We start from the raw sequence: 25,448 nt of genomic DNA on the forward strand, positions 1-25,448 counted from the left end.
TGCTTTGGGTCTTGATGGATTTCCAGGTACAGATTCCAGGCTCTTGTGAGGTCCAGCTGGAAGTCCTGCTCTTTGGATCTGTGTGAGTCCTAATTGCTCCCATAAATTCCTTTCATGGTTCAAGGTAATCTGAGTGTGTTTCTCTGCCTTGCAACCAAGATCACCATTTCTTTTTTTTTTTTTTTTTAAAGATTTTATTTATTTAATTTTTTCCCCCCAAAGCCCCAGTAGATAGTTGTATGTCATAGCTGCACATCCTTCTAGTTGCTGTATGTGGGACTCGGCCTCAGGATGGACGGAGAAGTGGTGCCTCGATGCGCACCCGGGATCCGAACCCGGGCCACCAGCATTGCAGCGCGTGCACTTAACCACCAAGCCACAGGGCCGGCCCAAGATCACCATTTCTAAGAGTAGAAATAATGGTAACGATCATGATGGTAATAGCTAACATTTGTCAAGTGCCAGGCCCTGTTTTAAGAACTTTACATATGTTATCTATTTTAATCCTTACAACTCTTTGAGAGAGGTACAATTGTTAGCCCTATTTTACAGAAGAGGAAACTGAGGTACAGAAGTCACACAGTAAGTGGTAGAAATGGGTTTGAGTCCAGACAGTCTGCCTCCATGGCCTTTACCACTTCACTATACTCTCAAAAACACAGGGGGACAGACTTGAGGTCGAACTTGAGGTTATTTTAAATGTGTGGCATCGCTTCGTACACTCCTGCTGGTCCTGAGCAAAACCCTCAATCCAAAAAAAGATACATGCTGCTTTACAGACAGCTCCCTCCAGCTGAGGAAGTGGCAGCAGCTTTATCAACTCAGCATTTTGATCATTTTGTTAAAACATTCACATTCCCTGCTCACAAGCCAGTTTCTTGTACCCATCCTAATGTCCTAGAAGCAGACGCCCCTCAGTAGTAAGTGTTGAGCTTGGACTCTGGATCGCCACAAGCCTGAGTTTGAATCCTCCCTCTGCTCATACCATAACCTCAGAAGAGTTCATTAACGTTTTTGAGCCTCAGTTTCCCTATCTATAAGATAGAAACAACAATAATAATACCTCTCTCATGGGGTTGTCAAGATTTAATGAGATGATGGGCTAGTGTTTACCAACATAATCTGAAAGCCAGGAGTGGTTGAGGCTCACCTAACTGCACAATAAATTGCAAGTGTTGTTATTCTACGTCCTTTTCTGTGGTCAACACCTGTTGTTTCTGCCCTTACCCCTTCTCCTAGACAAAGCTCCCTAGTTTTCCTCGGGAACAACTTTTCCTCCATTGGATATAATCCCTGAGGGACTACCTATTCCTGGCTAAGGAAGGGCAACACGACCTCAGCTAGCCCAACCAGACACTCTCTTCTTAGAATCTGAATCTTTAGCCAAGTCATCCATAACTGAAGGGGAAACACAGAGAACCAAACACCAAAAACAGTTGGAGTTCATGTTTCCCCTGAAGAATGCAGACGAGACTGGCCATTAGCTCCTGCTGCCTGCATAGCCAGAGCTTCCCCAGTTCCTGTCTTTTCCGAGACCTGGTTCTTTGGCTTTCTCATAGATTCACTGACTCGCACATAAACTTAAACTCCCATAAACAAACTCTCCATAAACTTACAGTCTCCAATAAACTTAAGTTAGGCAGAGTTGGTTTCTATTGCTTGCAACCAAAGAACTTTATCTGATGTACTTTTCAAGCAAAGACTAGGACTCTGTGAGGCTCAACAAACTCTTAATCCCCTTTCCCTTCTCCCCTTGGCAAGTGGAGTGTATTAGCTATCTATTGCTGGGTAACAATTATCCCCAAACCAAGTGGCTTTAAATAATAAACATTTATTATCTCATAATTTGTGTGTCTGAAATTCAGAAGCAGCTTTCCTGAGTGGTTCTGGCTCAGGATCTTTCATGAAGGTTGTCATCAAGATGTCAGCCAAGGTTGCAGTCATCTGAATGTTTGAGTGGGGCTGGAAGATCGGCCTCCAGGATTGCTCACTCACACGTCTCACATGGTAGGAGGCCTCAGTTCCTTGTCACATGGACCTCTCTATAGGGCTGCTTGAGTGTCCTCGTGATGTGGAAGCTGGCTTCCCGCAAAGTAAGGGATCCAAGAGAACAAGATGGAAACCGTGATGTATCACAAGTCAGCCCTATTCACTGTGAATACCAGGAGGCTGAGATGATTGGGGCCCATGTGAGATGCTGGCTGCCACACAGGGAGGCCTAGAAGTCCTGTAGGGGGTCTTTGCAGCCAGCCACCATCCTCCTCTCACTTGTTATTCACCCCAAGAAGAACAGCTCATTTCAGAAACCCACAGACAATGACTTACAAACGGCGTGAATATGAAGAAAAAGATGCAAAATAGACAGGGTGAAGGTCTCCAGTCCAAGGACCAGGTCTGGAGAACTGGAAAAAAGGAACAGACAACCTTTAGGGAAGGGAGACACAGGGTGCCCCAGGTCCAAGGACAAAGACTATTACAATACGTAAGTGCTCACCCTGGGCAGATGAGTAACTTCTCCCCTTACAACCAAAGAAAGTCTGACCTCCAGTTCAGACTTTGTGTCAATCATCCTTTATTGCTCCAAATCCAGACTGGGCCTGAGAACTGGGATCTGTGAGTCCAGGTGGCTGCCAAGCTGTTATGGGCTGAACTGTGTCCCCTCAAAACTCACATGTTGAAGCCCTAACCCCCCAGGACCTCAGAATGTGACTGTATTTGCAGATGGGGCCTTTAAAGAGGTGATTAAGTTAAAATGAGACCATTATGGCAGGCCCGAATCGAATCTGACTGGTGTCCTTTTAAGAAGAGGACATTTGGACAAGGGTGCCACGGAGAGATACGAAGGGTACGCACAGAGGAGAGACCATGTGAGGACACAGCAAGAAGGCCGCCATCTGTAAGCCAAGGAGAGAGACCTCAGGAGAAACGAAACCTGTCCACACCTTATCTTGGACTCCCAGCCTCCAAGACCGTTAAGAAAATAATTTTCTGTTGTTTAAGCCACTGGTCTGTGGTATTTTGTTATGGCAGCCCAAGCAGACTAAAACACAAGTCCTCTGGACTATTCTGTGAACCAGCTCCTAACCTCTGCTGTGTAATGTGGTGTCAGAAGCAGATATGAGGCCTTCCTTTCCAGAGTCGAGGTGAGATGGAGCCGGGCTTCCCTGGCCAGCCGACGAGGATGGGCCTGCTGTGGAGCCATAAATGCACTTGGACACGCCTTGAGACTGTTTCCACTCTGGGTTCCTTCCACAAGCTTCCTGATGGGCCTCAGGCCTCCTCCTCCTCCCCTCTGAAGGCAGTTTCTGAGCGTACAGGTTCCAAGGGCCACCTCCATTGTCCTGCACATCTCTCTAGCTGGAAAGCACCTTCTGTATTCGTTCCCGAACCTCCTTTGGTCCCAAGGACACCATCATCTCAGCTACAGGGGGTCCTTGCTAAGAACAAAGAGAACAGATTGCTTTATTTCCTTGAACTGCCTAAGGAACTAATGCCCAGCCTCAGGCTGCAGAAGTTATGCCCCAGGCCAGCCCCAGTACTGCTGCCTGCATCTCAGGGAGCAGATTACATTTCACTGTCTTGAATTTCTGCGGGTGAGGACGGGTCCCAGGAGCCTGTCTTTCCTGTGTTGATATGTCTGTTACCCCTAATCCACCACCAGCTCCACGAAGGCAGAGGGCGTGCGTGTTTCATTCACTACTGGATCCACTGCACCTAGCATGGTACTTGCATATAGCACATACTCAATAAATATTCTCCGTTGAATGACTGAATGAGGGGAGTGATCATGTTTCCTTCACCTTTGAAACCCGAAAACTTGAGCTTAGTGCCTGCAGTAAATGTTAGTTTAACGGATAAATGAGGGGCTCCAGGGAACAGTCCAGCCCATCTGCCCGCCTCACCGGCTGTCCACTGAGGGCCATTCGGAGGAGTTTCATCACGTTACTGTGTTTGGTGCCTTCCAGACCTTCTGACAGCTTCTTCAGTTCTCCATTCAGCACGTCTTGAGTTAAGCTCGAACCAGTTCCTTCTAAAAGCCTAGAAGGAGGCCAGTGTATAAGGGGCCTGCATGGGCCAATGGCAAGTGAGTGGGAGGGAGAACTTCAGAAGATTATCGATCAGCTACAACATAAGTGGCACAACCAGCATTCAAGCCTGCCTGTGGGGAAGGGGAGGGAGGGAATATCTACTCCCCGTATCCCCATCTGAGTTGGGGAAGAAAAAACAACTAAGGGACCACATATACATAATCCAAGCAAGTGTGTATAATAAAGGGAAACAGAGTACCATAATAAGAGGATTTACTAATTGCTACCTCTGTGTCATGTAATCTTTATGCCTCAGTTTTCTCACCTGTAAGTGGGGATAATAATAGTGTCTGCATCTCACAGGGCAATGATGGGGCTCAGTTAAAACTTGCAAAGCACTAAGTACGTTGCCTGAACAGACAGTAAGTACTCAAAAGTATGATATCTTATATTTCAATAAAAAGTTAAATAATAGCTAATATTTATTACATCCAAGAGCTCAGAGAGATTGCAAGAGGATCTAAAAAGAAATTTAGGAATGGATTAGACATAGGATGGAAGAATGAAGCCCTCTAGGAAATTATCTGAAACACAGCTTCAAGATTGGTAGGGGGTAAGGGCAGGCCCGGTGGCGTAGCGGTTAAGTCTGCGCGCTCCGCTTCGGCAGCCCAGGGTTTGCCGGTTCAGATGCTGGGCGCGGACCTACGCACCGCTTGTCAACCCATGCTGAGGCCATGTCCCACACAGAGCAACTAGAAGGATGTACAACTATGACATACAACTATCTACTGGGGCTTTGGAGAGAAAAAAGGAAAAAAGGAGGAAGATTGGCAACAGATGTTAGCTCAGGGCCGATCTTCCTCAAAAAAAAAAAAATCAATGCTTTAAAAAAAAAAAAGATTAGTGGTGGGGACGTTTGCAGATGTAGCACGGAAGAGCAGGAAGAAAGAAATCAGGACACCCCAGCTCTAGTAATGTCCTGCCACTAACTTGCTCCAACCATTCTTTGCCCACCAACTGAAGCCTTTAAGCATCTAAAACTCAATGGGCCAGCAACCATTCCCCACTTTCCTGGCAGTCCGGCTGAGGTCCTCTCCCGAAAGCGTGTTTGAATTTCAAGAGAAAGTCCCCATTCAGTTAGAGATGGACTTGCAAACACTTTGTCCCAGCCCTGATTCTGAGTTAGAGCAAGAGATGAGAGCCGGGTGGGGGGAGTCTATTCCACAGCACCTTCCCAGGTCCCCTAAGTTATACTGGAGACTCAAATTGGAAACAGGGAAGAGGGATTGAGGCTGGAGATCTTCACTGGTGCAGATGATCCAGGATGCCAACTCTGATATCGCCTGCTCATACGGGGTCCATACATCTCCATTCTAAAGCTCGGCTTAGTGTGGAGTGCTACTGGCTCAGGGAACTGAGTTCAGCCGTAATTTGAAGAAGCAGACTTCCAGTGCAGATTTCCCTACTAACCACCAGCACTTGAGCAACTGAGTTTCCATCTGAGATAAAAGTAACAGTGCTTATTGCATCATTAACTGGGCCAGGTGATTACTGTTATTTACAAAACAAAGATGAAATGTTGAAAATATAAAATGTAATGTGGGAAAAAGAGACACTCTCCTCAATGTCACCGTGGGGAAGCAGGCTCCCAAGGAGCTGGTGAAAGAATGACAGGCCCCGGGAGGCCAACAACAGCAGCCCAGGACACGTCAGAGCTGGCCCAGAGCTTGGCATGGGCACAGAAGGAGCTTCTAGAGATCTGGCAGCTTCAGAACATTTGGGCGTCAGCTTTCCTGCCTTGAGTGGGAGCCCCCAGTGTCTCTGAAACCTAATCCCGTGGCGAGGATGCAGAGTTAAGACATGAGGCTCAGTGAATTAGAACTAACAGCCCCTACTGTGGAATGTCCTAAATTAAGGAAGTATTATGAATAACAGTAGCTCTTAGGAATTTATCCTGGAGATATACTTGCAAACATGCTTAACAATGTCTATTCAGTGTTATTCATTGCAGCACTGTTTGTAACAGCAAAATTTGGAAGCAATCCAAATGTCCATCAATAGGAGATGAGTTAAATTATGGTAAAGTGGTATAATAATGGAATAGGGGTAGCTGTAAGAAAGAAGGAGGATGCTGTCTAAGCAACAGACAGATCCAAAGATATATAGTTAAGTGAAAAAGGAAAAAACCAAAAAGGATGCACAACAGTGTTACTGTATTGTACTTTTTGTATAAAAAGGGAGAAAATAAGAGATCATTTTGATATAATTAAAAATAGTAGTAACATACAGAGGGTCCTGGAACTGGGCAGATGAGAGACAAGGATTAAAAACAGGACTGCCAACATATACCTTTTTAAATAATTTCTAGGTTTTAAAGCCAAGTTTAAGAGGTTTGATTAATAATCAAGATATTAAATTTAAAACTTGAAAAAATATGAGAATGTATGTATTATACATACATATCCTTGAATACACAGATATTTCATAAAGGAAACTGCTAAGTGTGGCTGCCTTTCCCTTTGGGGCTGGAGTAGGAGTGAAGACTTATTTTTTGCTGTAAACCCGCTTGTGCCGTTTGTATTTTTTGCCACGTGCTTGTGTTCTTATCTCTTCGAAATGTATATTCTGATAATATACTGACGGTCGCCAGGTATCAGGCCCTGGCCAAGCACTGCACACCAAAGAGAGGCCACAAAGAATGTGACCATACAGACGGGCTCTAGACCCAGCCTGCCCGAGTCTGAATCCCTGCTCTTCCAGCTTACTAGCTGTATTATTTTAGACAAGTTACTTAGCCTCTTGGTGCCTCGCTTTTCTTTTCTTTTTTTTTTTAATTACTCTTTATTTTTTATAATTTTATTTATTTATTTTTCTCCCAAAGCCCCAGTAGATAGTTATAGGTCATAGCTGCACATCCTTCTAGTTGGTGTATGTGGGACGCGGCCTCAGCATGGCCGGAGAAGCGGTACGTTGGTGCGCACCTGGGATCCGAACCTGGGCCGCCAGTAGCGGAATGCGCGCACTTAACCACTAAGCCACGGGGCTGGCCCGATGCCTCGCTTTTCTCATCTGTAAAATGGGGACAGCCAGCCCTGGTCATCTAGTGGTTAAGATTCAGCACTCTCACCACCGTGGCCGGTTCATTTCTCAGTCAGAGAACCATACACCCGTCCCTCTGTTGTCAGACTGTGGCGGCTATTGTCACCATGATGCTGAAAGCTATGCCACCACTATTTCAAACACCAGCAGAGTCACCCATGGTGGACAGGCTTCAGCAGAGCTTCCAGACTAAGACAGACAAGGAAGACGCACCTGGCCACCCACTTCTGAAAAAACTGGCCATGAAAACCCTATGAAAAGCAGTGGAGAATAGTCTGATATAGCGCTTGAAGGTGAAAGGATAGTGCAAAAAGACTGGGCAGGGCTCAGCTCTGCCGTACACAGGGTCACTAGGAGTCTGAGTTGACTCGATAGCACTAACCACAAAAAAAAAATAGGGATAATAACAATACCTACTGTAGGGTCTCGCTTGCCCGGCAACAGCCTGCGTGCCCTATAGTAACCATGTGTCCTCCTGGCCTCCTTCACAGCATGATGCCAACCCTCTGGTATCGTCACGATCCAGGGCCTGGCCAACCCAGATCTGCTTATCTCAAAGAACAGCACGTCTTCAAGAACACAGAGCCTTCCCGTGAGCTACTGGTCCTTAGAATGCTGGTCATGCGAGGACAGTCCCCCTTGACAAGCACATGGCCTCTGTCCCCCCGCCTACGTAAGCAACCCCCTCTCTGTGCGCAGTAGTGGTGTGCAACTCCATCCAGCCGGCCGCCCCTGCGCTCCCTGTAAGTTCCCAATAAACGCTTATGTCTTGTTCACTGTCTTTTCTTTGGTCTCTCGGCTACCTACCTCTCGCTGCTCGCACAGTTAGGCACGCAGCCAGACACCTACTTTATTAGGTTGCTGTGAATTTAAGCGTATACGCACACACCCCACATACATAGATGTATACATATATAATCTATATAATACCTAACATAGCACGTTCCAAACACGTGTGTAAGCAAACACACAGAGAACTGTTTGCTATTACTAATTTAATCTTCACAACAAAGCTGGGAGTTGAGTAAAATGGACATTTGTGGGTTTTGCTGCTCAGCATCCATCTCCCTTTCTCCTGATACCAGTGCCCCAAATCTCCCTGGGGAATTACCTGCTCCCCATTCACAGCCCACAGGCTGGGGGTCCATGCAGGGCCCTGCATATAACCTAACCTAAGCTGATCAGCACATCACATTCCCCAGGCCTTGGTGACTGGTTGGGAGACAGGAAAACCAGGCCAATCAGGCCCCATCAGAGTTAATCTCAAGACACAGCTGGCGCTGGAGGCTGAGGTTTTGAGGTGGGGGGAGCCGCTGAGCTGTCTTACAACCACAGTGCAGACTGGAAGAGACCTCCAGTATCCTTTCTCCCTTTTGTATGTAGTGATAAAATTTTTAGCCAGGCACATGGCTGCCAAGTTAAAAAGCTACATTTTCCAGACTCCCTGGTAGCTTGGCACGGCCATAAGACAGGTGCTCTAGGGCCGGCCCCATGGCTTAGCAGTTGAGTGCGTGCGCTCCGCTGCTGGCGGCCCGGGTTCGGATCCTGGGCATGCACCAACGCACCGCTTCTCCGGCCATGCTGAGGCCACGGCCCACATACAGCAACTAGAAGGATGTGCAACTATGACATACAACTATCTACTGGGGCTTTGCGGGAAAAAAAGGAGGAGGATTGGCAATAGATGTTAGCTCAGAGCCAGTCTTCCTCAGCAAAAGAGGAGGATTAGCATGGATGTTAGCTCATGGCTGATCTTCCTCGCAAAAAAAAGGAAAAGAGAGGTGCTCTAGCCAGAGGGATCCGGGTGGAAATGAATGTATAACTTTTAAGTCAGGTTCTTAGGGGGAAGGAATGTGCTGCCCTCCTCCCCTTTTCCTCCTCCCTCCTCTGGCTGAATCGTGGATGGTCTGTGAGCTACCATGGACCACGTGGACGAGCAAAACCGAGGGATGGCAGGACCCTGGAGACGTGGAGAAAAGCGGTTCAGCCCTCACTGCCTGCTCAGACTGCTAGGTAACGGGGAAGACTTCTGTCTGGAAGAGGATCCCACCCTCCATCCCCCAATACAGAGCCGCTGCAGAAAGAGTAGCCAGCGTGGAGGAGCGTGGGGCAGAAGGTCAAAGGGACGGAGAGAGAAATCAGGTTTTGGTGACATATCTTTGGCCCCTGCACTAGGCTGGGTCTCCAGTCCGCCCTTCTTCCAGCTCCTGCAATGACAGCCACCAATCATTCCCCTCCTGCTGAAGCCAGCTTTGGTTACGTTTTCTGCCCTGGTAATCGGCAGAGTTCTGTTACTGTTACACTAAGAACTAGCATCATCTCTACCTTACAGATGAGGAAATGGAAGCTCAAAGAGGTGCAGTAACTTAGCCAAAGTGAAGCCCCCTGGGGAGGAGACATACTGGGTAAGTGGTGGAGCTGAGATGGAACCCAGGTGGGTCCAACTGCAGAGCCTGAACCACTGCCTCTTCCCGGGAGAGCCTGGGCTCCTCCGGATAAGCCCTCCTACCTGAGAGCCAGTGTGTGATCACCTTACCAAGAACCTCTTCACTCGCGATGGGGTTGTGCTGCAGGCCCAATAGCCAAGCCCTGGCGTAAAGGGGGCCCTGGGAGGGAGAAGGAAGGAGGGTGTAGAACCTTAGATCACCCTGTGGGAACTCACCCCAGCACGCGCTTGGCAATCACATCCACCTTCTCCGAGATGGCACCCAGCTGCGCTCGACCCACAGCAGGGCGAGTCCACAGGTAGGAGTGCGCTGGGGAAACCAAATCCTGCAGGCGGCAAATGTGGCCCTGGGGGAAGAGGCAGTTACTGAAGGCACTGTGGGGACTGGGCTCTGACACACCAGAAGGGGGAAGAATGGGGGCACCACCCACTCCCTCAGTCTCCCAGGGCTCCCCAGCCCCACACCTGTCTCAGCAGGATGATCCTCTCCACGTAGGCTGGGTCCAGGACGTCCCTGTCCTGCAGCTGGCTCCCAAATGCCTCCTCCACGAGAGCCTGCAGCTTCCCCGCCAGCCGGCGCCGCTGGGTCTCACAGCTCACCAGCCGGCGGAGGTGCAGCCTGGAGGAGAAGCCCAGGGACTGGCCTGCTGCAGGCATCTCCAGCCCACCCAAACCCTCTCTCCCCAGGGCAGCGGGAGGGGCTTGAAGAATGACGCATTTTGTGGGCTGTCCCTCCCACCGCCTGGAAGCAGGATTCTCTCTACACTTACAGAAGGAAAAGGATCTGGCCAAGGTCTGAAACAGGTAGCCTGAGAGACCCAAGCAATCCAAAGACATGCTGTTTTCAATGCCCTTTAAAATAGTAGCTCACCTTTAAACTAGGAAGAGATCACAGAAAAACAGATTTCTGGCTTCTCTTGGGAAATCAGAAGATCTGGCTGCAAAGGGCCCTCGTCCCCACACTTCAGCTGGCTCGAGTGCAGTGGAGGCTGCCCAGTGTAGGGTAACACAGCACTCCAGTCCCTCTGCTCCCTGGGGTCTCTTACCTGGCCCACCACCCTGCACTGTGCCATCTGCCTGGCCTCCAGAGCCCCCTGAGTTTACAAAGCAGAATCTCAGTGTCTGCCTCCTCACATAGCTTAAAAGCTCTGGCACAAAAGGGCAAAGGTCAAGAATATGGACTAAGACTCAGAGCCATGGGACAGTTCAGAGAGCAGAGTTTGAATTCAGGGCTCACAGCTAAAAAGTTCAGGTTTTCTTGTCAGTTCAAATGTTCACCTTTCCAGAATTCTTCTGCCTTGTTCCTTGCTTTGGAAACAGCAAAGCCTTCAGGACTCCAACCCTCCAACCACACCCCATCAGTCCTTGATCCCCTACACTGCCCTCACCCCGTCCCTAGCAGGGGTAGAAGGACTTGAGAGAGCACGAGAGAAAATGCAAGCAGTGCAGGGCTGAGGCCCACTCTGCAGGCGCATGGCCCCTTGTCCCTGGCATAGAAGAAAGGCAGGCAGCAAGGGGTGGGTGAACATCCCATGGGCTCTGGAATCAGACAGGCCTGCGAGTGAAGCCAGCCCTGCCAGGTGTGTGCAGCATGTTACATAACCATTCTGAGCCTCAGGATGCTCATCCATAAGGCAAGGACAACAGGCCTCCCTCACAGGAAGCTGTGCAGATTAGACGATGGGCTATCTGTAAAGCCCTGAGCAAAGGCCTGCATTGCGACCACACCCGGGGGCTGGGGAAGAGCAGGGGTCTGAAGAAGGCCTTCAGCATGTCACAGCGTAGAAGGATGAGATCCCCTGGGAAGCCATCTAGAGCATAGATTGGCCAAAAAACATAATAATGATTTTTTTTAAAGAAATTAAGAAAACTCACATGAAATTGGTAATTGTTTCTAGGACCTCCTTAGTAGCTAGATGAGATAGTAGAAAAAAAGAAATCAAGAGACTCTAGTGGCCATGCTTGAGGTAATATCAGTAAGGAAGGTCCAGGGCCTGGGACACAGTAAGTGCTCCATAAATGTTAATTACTATTACAACGTCCACCACACCACTAGTACTACTGCTGCTATGACAACTACCACTACTATCTTTACCACTAGTACTGAAATAATCACAGCCGGGCCCTGACTACAGAAACTTCTAAAGATAACACCTGCAGCTGCAGGAAAGCTGTGGGCATCAGTCCCAGCGCTGCATCCTCTTGCTGATTGACATTAAGCAGAAGCCCATGTCTGCCGTCCTCTGGCTACCCCACGTGCTTCGGGGAGGACTGGAAAGGGTCACAGAGTATCTCCCCTGGCCTGACCCCCTTCCCCTGAGAAATCGCTTTCTCTATAATGAGAAAGGGAGAGTACAACTTGCATTCACCGTGTATGCTGCACTCGCTCTTGAATGCCCCATTCAAGAGATGCCCACCGTTGACTCTGTGACCTGGGGCTACTTAACATCTCTACATCTTGGTTTCCTCATGTGTAAAATAGGGCAAAATCACACAACTGACCTCACAGGTCTGATGGGGGAAGTAAATGAAGTAATATCCTTAAAACACCTGCAGTCGATGTGAATTCCCAGGACTCGTGCAAGTAAAGGACCGAGGAGAGCCTGTCCCCAAACCAGCACTCAAGAGAAGGCATCCATGAGTCCCTTGCCCCCCAAGTACAAACCCGTCCGCAGGCTTTACCACTAATGCCCTTTGACCGAGACACATCAACAGTGATCGGAACTATAACTGCATTTGGAGGTTTCAGAGTGAAGAACTACTTGCAATATAAGGTAGATGCCATGAGACAGTGCTCACTCACTGTGTTGGCTGGGTGGGGGAAGAGGGTGATTCTGAAGTGAAGATGTTCCCCTCCAGGCTTTGGCTGTTAACAGAATCCTTGCAAGGGGTGGCCAGGAATCATGGTAATGATAAAAACAATAGCTACCATTTACTGAGCACTTTCCATGTGCCCGGGGCTGTGCGAAATACTTTGATGCAACATTTAACTCTTAACAACAACTGCACATGGTGGGTACTGTTATTAGCCCCATTTGAGAGAAGAGGAAACAGGCTTGAAGAGGTTAGGTGACTTACCTATGGTCACACAGCATTAGTCAGAATCAGGTGTGTGTGACTCCAGGGCCCACTAGACTCTCTGCCATGGGGACCTGTCATCAGCAAGAAAGCCCTTTTCTACCCAGGTCTCTCCGGTTCCCACTCACCTGTTGAATTCTGGGAGCTTCTCCAGGTCCAGCAGGGCTGAGTGGCAGGTGATCCGGGTCAGGTCAAACTGTGTTATCAGCTCTGACAAGGTCCTGCCCATCTGGTTCTCTGCAAGTGAGGGAAGCTCAGCGGCTCAGCTCCCTTCCTCTGCCCCTCCTTCCATTCTGAATCACAAGGGAGGCTGAGTGAGCACACTCTGGACTCCCCATTCCACTTGAACCAAAGGGATTCAGCTTCTAGCTGTTATATAACAAGGGCTCAAATGAGCTTTCATTGGCGGAAAGGCTTCTATCACTAAGGGAAAAGAAGTTTGAAAACAATCAGGCTAAACCCAACTTCACTGCCCTCAAAGACGTGAGCTGCAAGAATAGCACACTCCCTGGCTGGTTGTATCCCAGAGATTCTGATTTGACTGGTTTTGGATGGGGTCTGAGCATTAGTGTGTTTTTCAAGCTTCCTGGGGGGTTCCAAAGTGCAGCCAGAGTTGAGAACCACTGTGCTGGGAGCTGCTTCTCCTGAGTAGCAGCTCTGTCCCATGCAGTCAGTGGGCATCCTGGTCAGGCATAGGCCTACAGTGAGCCTCTGCCATGTCCCATACTCGCTGTGTGACTCTAGCAAGTTACTCAACCTCTCTGAGCCTCTGAGCCTCTGAACCCTTACAAACAGTGGGGATAATAAATATCTACCTTTCAAGGATATTTTAAGGATTAAATAAGAGCAGAATAAACAGTAAGAAAACTATTATTGCCACATTTTCAGAAATCCCTTCCACAAAGAGGTCATCCTATTTAGTGCTTCTTTAAGATTTGGCCTCTAAGTCTTGGGCCAAAGATAAGGGCTCAGCCTGGAATAAACTAGGGTCATGGCAATCCTGGTAATACTGCTGGACACACACTCGCCAGAGCAGCAGCACTACAGTTGTATACTCAGAGGATCTGTAAGTTTTATGCTTATCGTGTGGCAGATACTGTGCTGGGTGCCTCAGACCCATGAGCTCAGTGGATCCCAACTTAACCTTGAGGTAGATACTTATCCCCATTTTGCATATGATGCAATTGAGGCTCAGCAACGATAAGCTCCTGGAGGGCAAGGATTACAAATATCTTGTTCACTGTCGTAGCCCCAGCTCTTAATACAGTGTCTGGTTCAATAGACATTTGTTGAATAAAAGAATGAGCTTGTGCAAGTTCATGCAGCTGGTGGGTGGCAGAGCTGGGACTGAAGCCTGAGGGGCCTGAACCAACGTCCCAGCTCCTCACTGCTATGGTCCCACCATGACCTCTCAGGTGAGTAAGTACCTGCAAACCCCGAGCCACAGTTGGTGATGATGTCAAGCAGGGCATCCGGCAGGAAGCCGGCAGCAGCAAAATGCTCCAGGAAGATGTCCCCTTGCCTCTTGGACAGCTTGCTGCCATCCTTGTTAAGCAGCAGGGGCAGGTGGGCGAAGTGAGGCGGTGGCCAGCCCAGGGCCCGGTAGAGAAGCAGGTGCTTGGAAGTGGAGACCAGCCACTCCGAGCCCCGCAGCACGTGGCTGATGCCCATGTGGTGGTCGTCCACCACGCAGGCCAAGTGGTACGTGGGGAAGCCATCGCTCTTCAGGATGACCGGGTCCCCCTCCACGCTGGCCACATCATGCCGACTCCAGCCGTATACCAGGTCCTGGAAGGCCGGTGCCTCCTCGTCCAGGCGGAAGCGGATAGCAGGCTTGGGGTCCTTGGCCAGCTTCTGGGCCACCTGCCCTGGGCTCAGGTTCCGGCACCGATTGTCATACCTGTTGGGAAGCAGAGCAGCATAGGAGCCAAGAGTACCAGTGATGGGCATAATCCTACCTTTGCCTCCGATGGCTGTGTGACCATAGGAAAGTCATTTACCTCTCTGTTTCTTGAACCTTGAACGGGAATAATGAGAAGGCTGTTGTGTGGCAGAACTAAGTGGGATAACAGAGTGTGGCGGATACTTATGTGTGCCCACCTACCAGCCTGTCCCCCTTCCTGCTAATGAGGAAATGACAAAATGCCTACTCCGAGAGGTTGAATCATGATTGGTACAGCCAATTACACAATCCTATTCCCCTCTGCTGGTGACCAGTCCAGGTAGGACCATTCTAGTCACTGAGACTCAAAGAAAAGTATGCTTGGGGGTAGGGGAGGGTTAAGGTTCTGCGAAAGATTTTCTCTCCAAGTGACAGAGTGAGCCACAAGAGGAAAATCCCTTTTTTTATTTCCCACCTTCCCCCTTCTGTGCTCCTCAGATGTTGTTCTGTGAGCAGAGAATGCTTGGGGCTGCTGCAGCCACTTACAACTGACAGGGGTGAAGTGGAGGGGACAAGGGAGGCAGAGAGAGGCCAAAACAGAGCCTGGACATCTCAAAGCTGCTGGTTTTACCCCAGAGACTTCTGCAGAATGAGAAGATAATTGTCTGTGTGGTTTATGCCCTGGCTACTCAAAGTGTGGTCTGTGGACCCCCAGCATCAGCCTCACCTGGGATTTGTCAGAAATGCAGCATCTCAGGTCCCCCCCAGACCTGCTGAATCAGGATCTGCATGTTAACTGATCCCCGGTGATCTGTCTGCACGTTAAAGGATGAGAAGCTCTGGTTTGTCCCTTTTAAACAGTGTATTCTGTTACTTGCTCCCATAAGCGTCCTAACATATACAAAAGTAACACTTGTAAGTGTAGTACATGACACACAGCTGAGTGTCCAGTCAGTAAATGGCTGCATGGATTCCATCATAGGGCTTGAGTGTCATTTTAAAAAATAACCTTCTGTCAATAGATAAGTAGACTGTTTATAATAAAAAAGCAATGCTGCCATGAACATCATGACCTTGGACAAACATCTGAGCCCTTGTCCAAATAGTTCACTGGAACTTAAATGATGCCACTGCCAATGGGAGTGTAAGCTAGTAAAGGGCCACAGATGGTATCCATCAAATCTGTGAACTGACCCTACAATTCCACGTCTAGGAAGGTCTCCGACGAACACACTGCACAAATGCAAAATGACGTATGTCAACATTATTCACCACAGCTCTTTTTTTTTTTTTTTTTTTGTGAGGAAGATCAGCCCTGAGCAAACATTCATGCCTATCCTCCTCCACCCTACATGGGATGCCACCACAGTAAGGCTTAACAAGCGGTGTGTCAGTGCGTGCCTGGGATCTGAACCTGCAAACCCCGGGCCACCAAAGCAGAGAGAGTGCACCTAACTGCTGCGCCACCGGGCCGGCCCCATAGCTCTTTTTTTATAACAAAAAATTAGAAATTGCATAAAGGGTCATTAGTAAGGAACTGATTAAGTAAATGATGGTTTACCAATACAATGGAATCTTATACAAGCATTAGAAAAACTTATGGACTGCTATATGATACAGACTGATCCTCAAGACAGTAAGTGGGAATGTAAGTTGCATAATAAGTATACTGTGCTACCATTTGAATGAGGAAGAAGAGAAACAATATGCATTTATCAGTATACACACTGAATGTCCCTGGAGGAGACATATAGAAAATTCTAACACCAGCTGTCTCTGGAGAGGGATAGAGTAGCCAGAGTCAGGAGTGGGAGAGATCTTTGCATATATATCTCTCTGGACATGAGAAAATTTTCCTTATTCAAAACAACAAATTAAATTAACAAATTAAAATTACTTTCCACGTTACTGCCTGAGACCCAGCGCGGTAGGCAGCTCTGACATGGCCCCAGTGATCCTTGCCTCCTGGTGTTTCTACCCTATGTCATCCCCTCCCCTGAAGTGTGGGCTGGACCTGATGACTTCCTTTTAATGAACAGAGTACGTACAACCAAAGTGATGATGAGCGATGTCATTTCCTCGAGGAGGTTACCAAAAGACTCAAGCTTCCACGCTAGAGTCTCACTCTCTCTCTCGCTTTCTCCTCGGCTCACTCTTGGGAAAGCCAGCTGCCAAGTTGTGAGCTGCCCTACGGAGAGGCCACATGGCAAGGAAGTGACATCTCCAGGCAACAGCCAGGGAGGCCCTGAGGTCTGCCAACAGCCTAGTGAGAGAAGATGGAAGCAGGTCCTCTGCGAGTCAAGCATTGAGATAAATGCAAGCCTGACCAAGACCTTGATTGTAGCTTTGAGAAACCCTGAGCCAAAGGACCCAGCCAAGCTGTGCCCAGACTCCTGACCCAGAGAAACCGTGAGACAATAAAAATTTGGGGGTCATCTGTCATGCAGCAATAGGTAACGAACACACCCGACTTTGGGGAGGCACCGTGACAGGCGGGGGCTCTCACCGGGGCGTCTGGTGGTTCCTCAGGGCCTCCCTCTTGAGCAGCTCCAGCCGCTGTGGTGAGCAGAAACAGGGGTAAGCAGCGCCGGCCTTCAGCAGAGCTTGTGTGGCCTGGGCGTACAGCTCAAGTCGCTGAGACTGCAGGTAGGGCCCGGCAGGACCTCCCCGGCGGGGGCTCTCATCAGGGGGAATGCCTGGAGCACAGAAAGAATGATCACCAAAGAACAATAACTAAGGTGCACACAGCACTCATTCCCAGGCACTGATCTAAGCACTTGACACATATAGTAAAACTTTTAATCCTCCCCAAAATGCACGAGGTTGGTACTATTACAATTTCCCTTTTACAGATGACACGTTAAAGCATAGAGAGATGAAGTGCTCAAGGTCAGGCAGCCTCGTGGATAAGGAGTTGGACAGGGGTATACCAGCTCCACAGTCCACGACCTCAACTGAGCATCCTCTCCGTCCATCCTTTCCCCGGGGAGGGAGAAACTAGCCCAGGCCTGGAACAGCTGACTCAGGACAAAGAAGCGTGGTTCAGGGCACAACCCGTCAGGTCCTGGCTGGACTCCTGGTCTGCTGCTGATGAGCTATGACAAGGGTTCTGGAAGCTGTGTGAGCGCTAGAGTGCCAAGCACCTGCAAGGCTGCTTTTATGTTTTGTGATCTCTGTTAAGCTTTGGGATCACCCTACCTGGTAGGTGCCATTACTACCCCCATTCAGTAAGGAGAACACTGAAGCACAGAGGGGCTTTGCTATGCCACCTGGCCAAGGATAAGGGGCACAACTAGATGCAAACCCTGGCTAGCTGGTGCCAGAGTCCATGCTCTTAACCACTCATTGTACTGCCTCTTTTGTTCCTTAGCCTTTCTTTTTTCTTTTTGGTGCAGATTATCCCTGAGCTAACATCTGATCCCAATCTTCCTCTTTTTGCTGAGGAAGACTGGCCCTGAACTAACATCCATGCCCATCTTCCTCTACTTTATATGGGATGCTGCCACAGCATGGCTTGATAAGCGCTGTGTCAGTCTGAGCCCAGGATCCGAACCTGCAAACCCGGGGCCACTGAAACGGAGCACATGAACTTAACCGCTATGCCACTGGGCCAGCCCCTGGTCCTTAGCCTTTCTGAGCCTCAGTTTCCTTCTCTGAAAAGTGGAACTGACAGTCTACCGTGCAGTGACTGTGAGAACTAAATGCACCAGTGCTTACAAAGCCCAGTAGCTGCAACATATGCTGTGGATTAAATGTGATCTGTTATAAGCCAAACCCCCAACCCAAGATCCAGCTTCCTCAAGTCACATAGATTTTTTTTTTTTGGTGAGGAAGATTGTCCCTGAGCTAACATCTGTGCCAATCTTCCTCTATTTTCTATGTGGGATGCCGCCACAGAATGGCTGGATGAGTGGTGTGTAGGTCTGTGCCCAGGATCCGAACCTGTGAACCCCGGGCCACCAAAGCGGAGCGGATGAACTTAACCACCACACCACCAGGTGGGCCCCAAAGATAGATTTAACTATAAATACTTCTAAGACAGGGCAGAGAGACAGAGAAGAGCTGGACGATGGCATTTCTGCCCTCAAATAGCTTTCAAATGAATTAGGAAGATCAGGACACAGGTAACCCTGCTACACCTGACGTTAACATAGACTGGAGGTGGATGGGCCTGGGTTTGGACAGGCCAGCTCTGAGGCCTTGAGCGAGCCGCCTTTCTGAGCCTCTTTTCCTCACTGATACAAGAAGGAAACAGACAGTCGTTTTCTCCGGAGGGTCACAAGGCTAGAACACGAGGACCCAGGTAGAGTGCTTCGTGTATTGCCTGCCACGTGCTAAGGCTCAGAAAGTTCTGCCTCTGATTATTATGAGTATTATTTGGCTCTCTCTCCCAGCAGGCCTGTTTCTTCATTTGTCAGAAAAGAGGGTTGGTTAGGTAAATTTAGGGGTCTCTTCCTGATCTAACTTAACATGTTAAGCGTGTGGAATGCCCCAGGGTTTAAGAGTGACTTCACTAGGAGAACTGAAAACATATGTTCACATAAAAACTACTATGTAAATGTTCATAGCAGTTTTATTCATAATAGCCAAAAAGCAGAAACAATCCAAATGCCCATCCACTGATGAATGGATAAACAAAATGGGGTATTTCCATACGATGAATATCAGTTGGTCATAAAAAGGAATGAAATACTGATTCACACTACAACACACATGAACCTCATGCTAAGTAAAAGCCAGTCATGGAAGGCCACATAGTGTACGACTCCATTTCTATGAAATGTCCAGAATGGGTAAACCACAGAGATAGAAAGATTAGTGGTTGCCAGGGGCTGGAGGGAAGGAGGAATAGGGACTAACTGCTAATAAGTATGGGTTTCATTTTGGGGTGATGGAAATGTTCTGGAATTAGATATTGGTGATGGCTGCACAATATAGCGAATATACTAAAAACCACTGAATTGTACACTTTGAAATAGCAAATTTCATATTACGTGAATTACATGTCAATTGGAAAAAAAAGACTCCCAAAGCAAGAAGCTCCAGAGGTGAGCCACCCGGGGATGCCTGGATATCTGCCCCTCGCCTCACCAAAATGCTGGGGCGGGGGAGCCCTGCCGAGGGGCTGCAGGCCTCACTCACACCATCGTGCTGCAGCGGGCGCTCCAGGAGGGCGGGACTTATGCACCAGCGGACCCCTCATGCCTAGCACAGTGCCTGACGGGTAGCAGATGTGCCGTGAAATTGAAGTTCTCATCATGGCCTGCATGGCATTTCACAATTTGGCTCCTGCCGGCCTCTCCATCCTCATATCTCCAGTTATTCTGCTTTGCTCACTGCGCTTGGGCCACACTGGCCTCCCTGCTGCTCCTCTAATACGCCCAGCACGTAGCTTCCACAGGGCCTTTGCACCTGCTATTCCCTCTGCTTTGAACATTCTTCCCCTAGGTAACCGTGAGGCTGGTCTTCACTTCGTGCAAGTCTCTGCTCTAATGTCACCTCCTCAGAGAAGACCACCCTATCTAAAAGAGCACCCCCTAATCTGTTACTCATTTCTCCACAGCACTTATCAACACTCAATAGCACAGTAAGAATGAATTAATCTGTTTACCTGTCTTCCCCTCTTACTGAGCACAGGGTCTTTGCTCAATGCTGGAACACCACCTGGATCACAGTAAGTGATCTGGATGAATGAATTCCTTTATTCAACTAACGTCGACTAAGTATCTGCTATAACCTTCTACAACAGAAGGTAGAAGTGAAATGGGTTTCTGCCCTTAAGAACCCAGAGTCTCATTAATAATTTACCTGAGATTAGAATACATGTCTCAAGACAGTCTTGATATTTTTGGTATGTTTCCTTGGGGAGTTTAACTAGCCCTACCTGTCCTGAGAGGGAGGCAACTATTGACCAGGGAACACAAACACATCCCGCCTTCAGCTCCCCAAGCTTAGCTCTCCTCTGGATTAAACTTCCCACGAGAAGACTGACTTCAAAGGCTGCACACGTTTTATTTGGCTCATACAATGTGGTTAAAAAAACAAACTGGAGCTTAGAGTTAAAAATGGGAAGTATTCATTAAAAAACAACAACAAAGCACCTGGAGTTCTGGCTCCTCTTGGAAATCAGAAGATTTGACAAGCTGGGCCAGCATTCCCACATGGGAACACGGGGAGCTTTCTCTTGCTCACCATAAACCGAGCGCTCCAGTTCCATCTCACACCTGGCCTGTGCTTCCCGCCCGCTCCCAGTGGGAATTGAGATTCTGAGATAAGAACAGGAAGCTCAAAACAGCCTTGGCGCTCTTCTTCAGAGAGCTGCAGCATCTTTTTGGGTGGTACCTCGCACCCCAGGCAGCACGAATGTACCCATTTCTCCGGGAACTCCTCACTCTCCATCCTGGGCCCTGTGGGAAGACCTACAGGCTCCTGGCCCTGCTCCTTGTTCCCTTCTTGGAGAAGGGTCCTTTCTCTGCCAGCCTCACCTGCCCACTCCAGCATGTCCTCAATATTCTCTGCTGCCCCAGGCACAAGGCGGGTCTGATCCGTGTCCTCCAGCCTCAAGATGAAGCTCCCTTGGTGCTTCTTGGCAAAGATGTAGTTGTACAAGGCAGTGCGGAGGCCGCCCAGGTGCAAGAAGCCTGGCAGAAGAAGAGAACAGCTCAGACAAGACAGGGAAGATGAGCTGACAGGCCTCAGCCGAGGGCAAGGAAGCTCTGCTTGCGACAGAACGTCCCAACAAATTTCAAAGCCCAAGAAACAGGCACCCCACCCCATTTCTCCAGCCAGCACCCAGACAGTCAGACTGCCACAGAAGAGGACTGGGGTAGTCGACTCCTTTAGCCCCTCATCCCGCAAATAGAGGCCCACCCAAGTCGTGGAGCCTGTCATTTTGTAAAAAAGCTCCAACTCCCCCCAAGTGCACCTGTTATTCTACTTTGAGATTTGCCTCAAGGCCAAGTTTCACCCAAATGAGGAGAAGCAGAGGATTATTCATTGAAGCCATATCACACGTGCACTTAACTTATGCAAATTACTGATGTGCTTGGGCAAAAATAATCACAAACTAAAAATACTGTGAAATTACATTTTGCATATACCCTCTATGCACTGTTACGACTTTCCACATCATACATTTTGAGTTTTGTCTACCCGAGATTTTCACTTCAAGTGCTGGCTTTAAATACGAACCAAAAGTAATATTTGACTCCACTTCATCCAAGTCTAAACGCATAAGATTCTACTTTGTCATCACTCAATGACCAGTTTTCCCAGGACTGTCATTTCTCCCTTACCCTACCTTCTCTGGTCCAGCCCACGGCCCCAGCTCCACAACGAGCTCTTCTGCATCTGCAGGTCCAGGAGGCAGCATGAGATAGGAAAAGCTCCTCTGGGAAACTCCAGTTCAACACTGATTATGTGTGTGAGCTTCAGCTAGTTATTGCAAGGCCACCACAAAACTAGTGGTCCCCAAGATAGAAGACAAGCGGTTCAGTTGTTGAAAGGCAAGACCTCTTACATCAAATAGACCTGGATTCAAATTCTGTCTCCACCATTTACTGGTTGCTACTCCTTGAGGACTCTACTTAACTTTTGAGCTTCCATTTCCTCATCTATTAGAGAGATTGAAAATTCAAAGTAGAAACCTTCCTTACAGCGATGCTGTGAGGCCTAAAAGCTGATCAGATAAACCCTTCAATTAATTTTAGTTACTGTAATGACCTATGTCACTTGATAATTCTTTTAATTTGTCTGTCTTTCCCATGGGGGCTTTTCCTGCAAATCAGCAATGAAACAATAATTATAATCATCATAACTGAGGCTACTGTTTATTAAGTGCTTTCTGTGTGAGTCCCAGACCTTGCTAAGTGCCTCAGCTGCATTAGCTTAAATCCATGAGGTAGATACTATTACTAGCCTTGTTAGACAGACAGTAAAACTCAGAGGCTCAGAGAGGTTGAGTAATTTGCCCAAGTCAAACAGCTAGGAAGTGGCAAAACCAGAAATTTGGACCCGGACAATCCCAGGCCTTGGCAGCCAAACCAGCGCTGGTCTGCAAACTATTGCCAGTTCACAACCAACTAAGTAGAGAAATTGAGAGTGTTTAGAAACTTGTAGCAATTTGACAGAATAATTTTATATCTGTTGAATCTAATTTAAAAAATAGGCTCATATTTTGTAGGCTAAGATTTTCACTTTTCTAGTAATTCATTTATTTTGATTTTATAAAAGTATTGATCCACAATCGATTAGAAATTAGAAACCAATCCTTTCATCATGGATGGTTTGAGAAGCTTGCTCTACACTATACTGCCTGCCAAGAAAGATCCTGTCACTCCGTGCAGCTGAGATCTTGCCACAAAGACAGCCTTACATGCTGACCCTGGAGTTCAGAATGAGACGCATGCTGGGTGTAGAGAGGGCAGAAGGTAGCCTCAGTGAGAAAAGAACTTTGGGAACTGGTGGGGAGGCCCTTACAAGATCTCCACTAGGTTATACAATGGATTCCTTTCTCACTCTCTGCCTTGCTAAGCTTCAGCACTAACCACAGGGCCTTTGTATCTGCAATTCCCTCTGCCCAGAAGGTTTCTCCTATAGGCTTCAGTCAGCTTCGGTCTCCTTTCAAAGTTGCAACACCGAACAGAGGAAGAACTCCAAGAGGAAGGGCAAGAAACCCTTCCTTGGGTCTCTCTCGGTTGGGGAGAGAGTTGAATTGGCAACAGCATTACATATCTAGCTCCTCCTTATCATTTGGTTCTCAGCTCAAATATCACCTCCTCGGCAAGGCCTTCTTGAGCATCCTATCTAATCCCTAGTCCCCTACTCTGCTTCATTTGCCGCATGGCACACGTGATTCTCTAAAATGACAGTTATTTTTATGTGTTTGTCGCCGCCACTACAGGGTAGCCTTCTTGAGAGCGGGGGGGGGGGGGGGGGGGGGGAGGGGGGCTACTTTCTCCATGACCACTGTATCCCAGCGCCTAGTACAGTACCTGGCAGTTTGTACTCAATACACATTTATTGACTACATGAAAAAAAACACACCAAAAAAGATGTTACAGTACAATAAATACAAAGAAACTCCTGGCAATGCGAATAGTCTCCGATCGTGGACCTGTTTCTGCCTCTGTAAAACGGGGTCGCCCTCCCCGCACAGTCTGACTCCACCGGAAGGGATTCGTTTGGGAACCTTCGGGGGGCGGGCAAGGGATGGTGGGTCTCGGCGTGCAGCGTCACGTCCGCCAAGATTACCTGTGGGGCTGGGGGCGAAGCGCACTCGCACCGCAGCCCCAGGATCAATGCCCAGGCTGGCCTCACGCCGTCCTACGGGGCGGCCTAAGGCCGCCAGTGGCCTTCCCGGATGCAGCAGCCTCTTCAGAAGCACCGCCATGTGGGGTAGAATCGCACACGTGGGCCTCCCCACGCATCACTTCCGGGGACTCCTCCCAGCCAATCCGCTTCCGCCACAGCGGGCGCGACCCCGCCCCTTAAAGGCGCAGGGCTCCTGGCCCGCAAGCTCACGCCCCCCTGCACGGCTGCAGCCCCGCTCGGCCTCTAGGGGGCAGACCCCGTCGAGCGGGCGATTTTCCCGGCCCGCCCCCCGCCCCGGCTCCTGAAAGCTAAAGCGTGGCAGGGGCCGGGCCGGGGAAGCGGAGGAGGCGGGTCTCCATAGAGACCTCCACCTGTTTCCGGCCAGGCTGTGCGAGATTAGGGGCTGCTGCGGGGGCCAATCTCAGCCAGCTCGCCTTTTCCCGGCGGCCTCTGCGGGAGCGGTGGGTGTTGTACACAATCATCATGGCGGCGGCCGGAGCCCCGGATGGTGAGTGTGGCGTGGGTGGCGGGCGCCCGGGTTGGGCCGAGGGGAATCGGGCGCTCCGTGGGGGATGCGGCCTGGCCCAGGGAGGAGTAGCCTGGCCGGGCAGCGGTGGTCCGGCGGCGTCCGGGCAGAGGCCGGTCCCAGGCCCAGCCCGCGGCGAGCGCCCACCCCCTAACCCCCCTGCAGGCATGGAGGAACCTGGCATGGACACGGAGGCCGAGACGGTGGCGGCCGAGGAGCCCGCGCGGCCCCTCAACTGCATGGAGGCCGAAGCCGCGGCGGGGGCGGCGACCGAAGACTCCTGCGCCGCGCGAGGCAGCCTGCAGCCGGCCCCGGCCCAGCCCCCTGGGGACCCCGCGGCCCAGGCCTCGGTCAGCAACGGCGAAGACGCGGGCGGCGGCGCGGGGAGGGAGCTGGTGGACCTGAAGATCATCTGGAACAAGACTAAGCACGACGTGAAGTTCCCCCTGGACAGCACAGGCTCCGAGCTAAAGCAGAAGATTCACTCGATTACAGGTAATCCCCGTGCACTGACAGCCACAGCCAGCCTTTCCCACCCCGCCTGCCGATCCCTAGTGTTTACACTGTGCCACGCACTGCGCTGGCCGCTGTCCTTGCCTCAGCTCCCTCAATGTTCGTAACAGCCCTCCGAAGTTAAGTACTAGAATGCCCATCATTCAGATGGGGAAAATGAGATCCAAGATCCTACAGCTAGTAAGTGGCTGAGCTGGGATTCAGGCCGTGGTCTGACTCTTAGGCCCATGCTTCTAACTAGTGTTGCCCAAACATCTCTAGTAAAAATCACCTAAGGCACTTGGTAAATTTACAGCTCCTAGGCTCTTCCCCGTGGAGATTTTGATTCAGTAAGTATGGAATGTGGCCAGGACTTTATTTTTAGCAAATATCTTAGGTCACTCTGGTAAGGGAAGTTTAGGAAACACTGCTGTTGACTATCATGCTGGCTGGTTGGCAGATGCTCATATTAGTTTTGTCTCGTTTACAGCATTCTGCCATCAGAAATGATTTTTTTAAGCTTTCTTCATGTAGCCCGTAAGCTCATAAAAACAGGAATTTTGTTCTCGTGGTGTTTGTATCCCT

General features: G+C 49.4%; 2 protein-coding genes across 6 annotated transcripts in view; one reads left to right on the forward strand and one right to left on the reverse strand.

Moving 5' to 3' along the window:
• Window positions 1-1,811: 1,811 nt before the first annotated feature.
• Window positions 1,812-23,959, reverse strand: EARS2 (glutamyl-tRNA synthetase 2, mitochondrial). Its single transcript, XM_004442699.3, has 9 exons — window positions 23,786-23,959; window positions 21,019-21,174; window positions 17,040-17,229; window positions 14,079-14,551; window positions 12,780-12,888; window positions 10,039-10,192; window positions 9,790-9,920; window positions 3,903-4,038; window positions 1,812-3,437 (listed from the first exon to the last, which is right to left on the reverse strand). Exons 1-9 carry the CDS (start codon window positions 23,922-23,924, stop codon window positions 3,354-3,356), a joined length of 1,572 nt encoding a protein of 523 aa, XP_004442756.1. The 5' UTR covers window positions 23,925-23,959; the 3' UTR covers window positions 1,812-3,353.
• Window positions 23,960-24,190: 231 nt separating this feature from the next.
• UBFD1 (ubiquitin family domain containing 1) overlaps window positions 24,191-25,448 on the forward strand; it is a 34,053-nt gene continuing 32,795 nt past the window's right edge. For 3 of the 5 annotated variants that reach the window (XR_015548551.1, XM_087417126.1, XM_087417127.1), the window contains exons 1-2: window positions 24,192-24,353; window positions 24,537-24,866. Coding sequence is in view for 4 of the 5 variants with exons in the window: in XM_087417126.1 (XP_087273252.1) it covers window positions 24,329-24,353; window positions 24,537-24,866 (355 nt within the window). In the remaining variant the exon portion in view is untranslated. Of the gene's footprint in view, window positions 24,354-24,536; window positions 24,867-25,448 lie in introns of all 5 variants that reach the window. The other 2 variants (XM_087417128.1, XM_004442698.3) reach the window with 2 other exon arrangements.

Source organism: Ceratotherium simum, chromosome 26 (genome assembly GCF_057802395.1).
Source record: "Ceratotherium simum simum isolate JZ-2026a chromosome 26, ASM5780239v1, whole genome shotgun sequence".
Taxonomy (NCBI): domain Eukaryota; kingdom Metazoa; phylum Chordata; class Mammalia; order Perissodactyla; family Rhinocerotidae; genus Ceratotherium; species Ceratotherium simum.

Excerpts from the sequence above, each read along its gene's own strand:
- EARS2 (XM_004442699.3), bottom strand. The coding sequence starts at position 23,924 with ATGGCGGTGCTTCTGAAGAGGCTGCTGCATCCGGGAAGGCCACTGGCG. Across the intron at positions 12,889-14,078 it reads CTGTGGCTCGGGGTTTGCAG|AGAACCAGATGGGCAGGACC; the intron begins GTACTTACTCAC and ends CCTCACTTGCAG. Across the intron at positions 4,039-9,789 it reads ATTGCCAAGCGCGTGCTGGG|GCTTTTAGAAGGAACTGGTT; the intron begins GTGAGTTCCCAC and ends GCCTCCTTCTAG.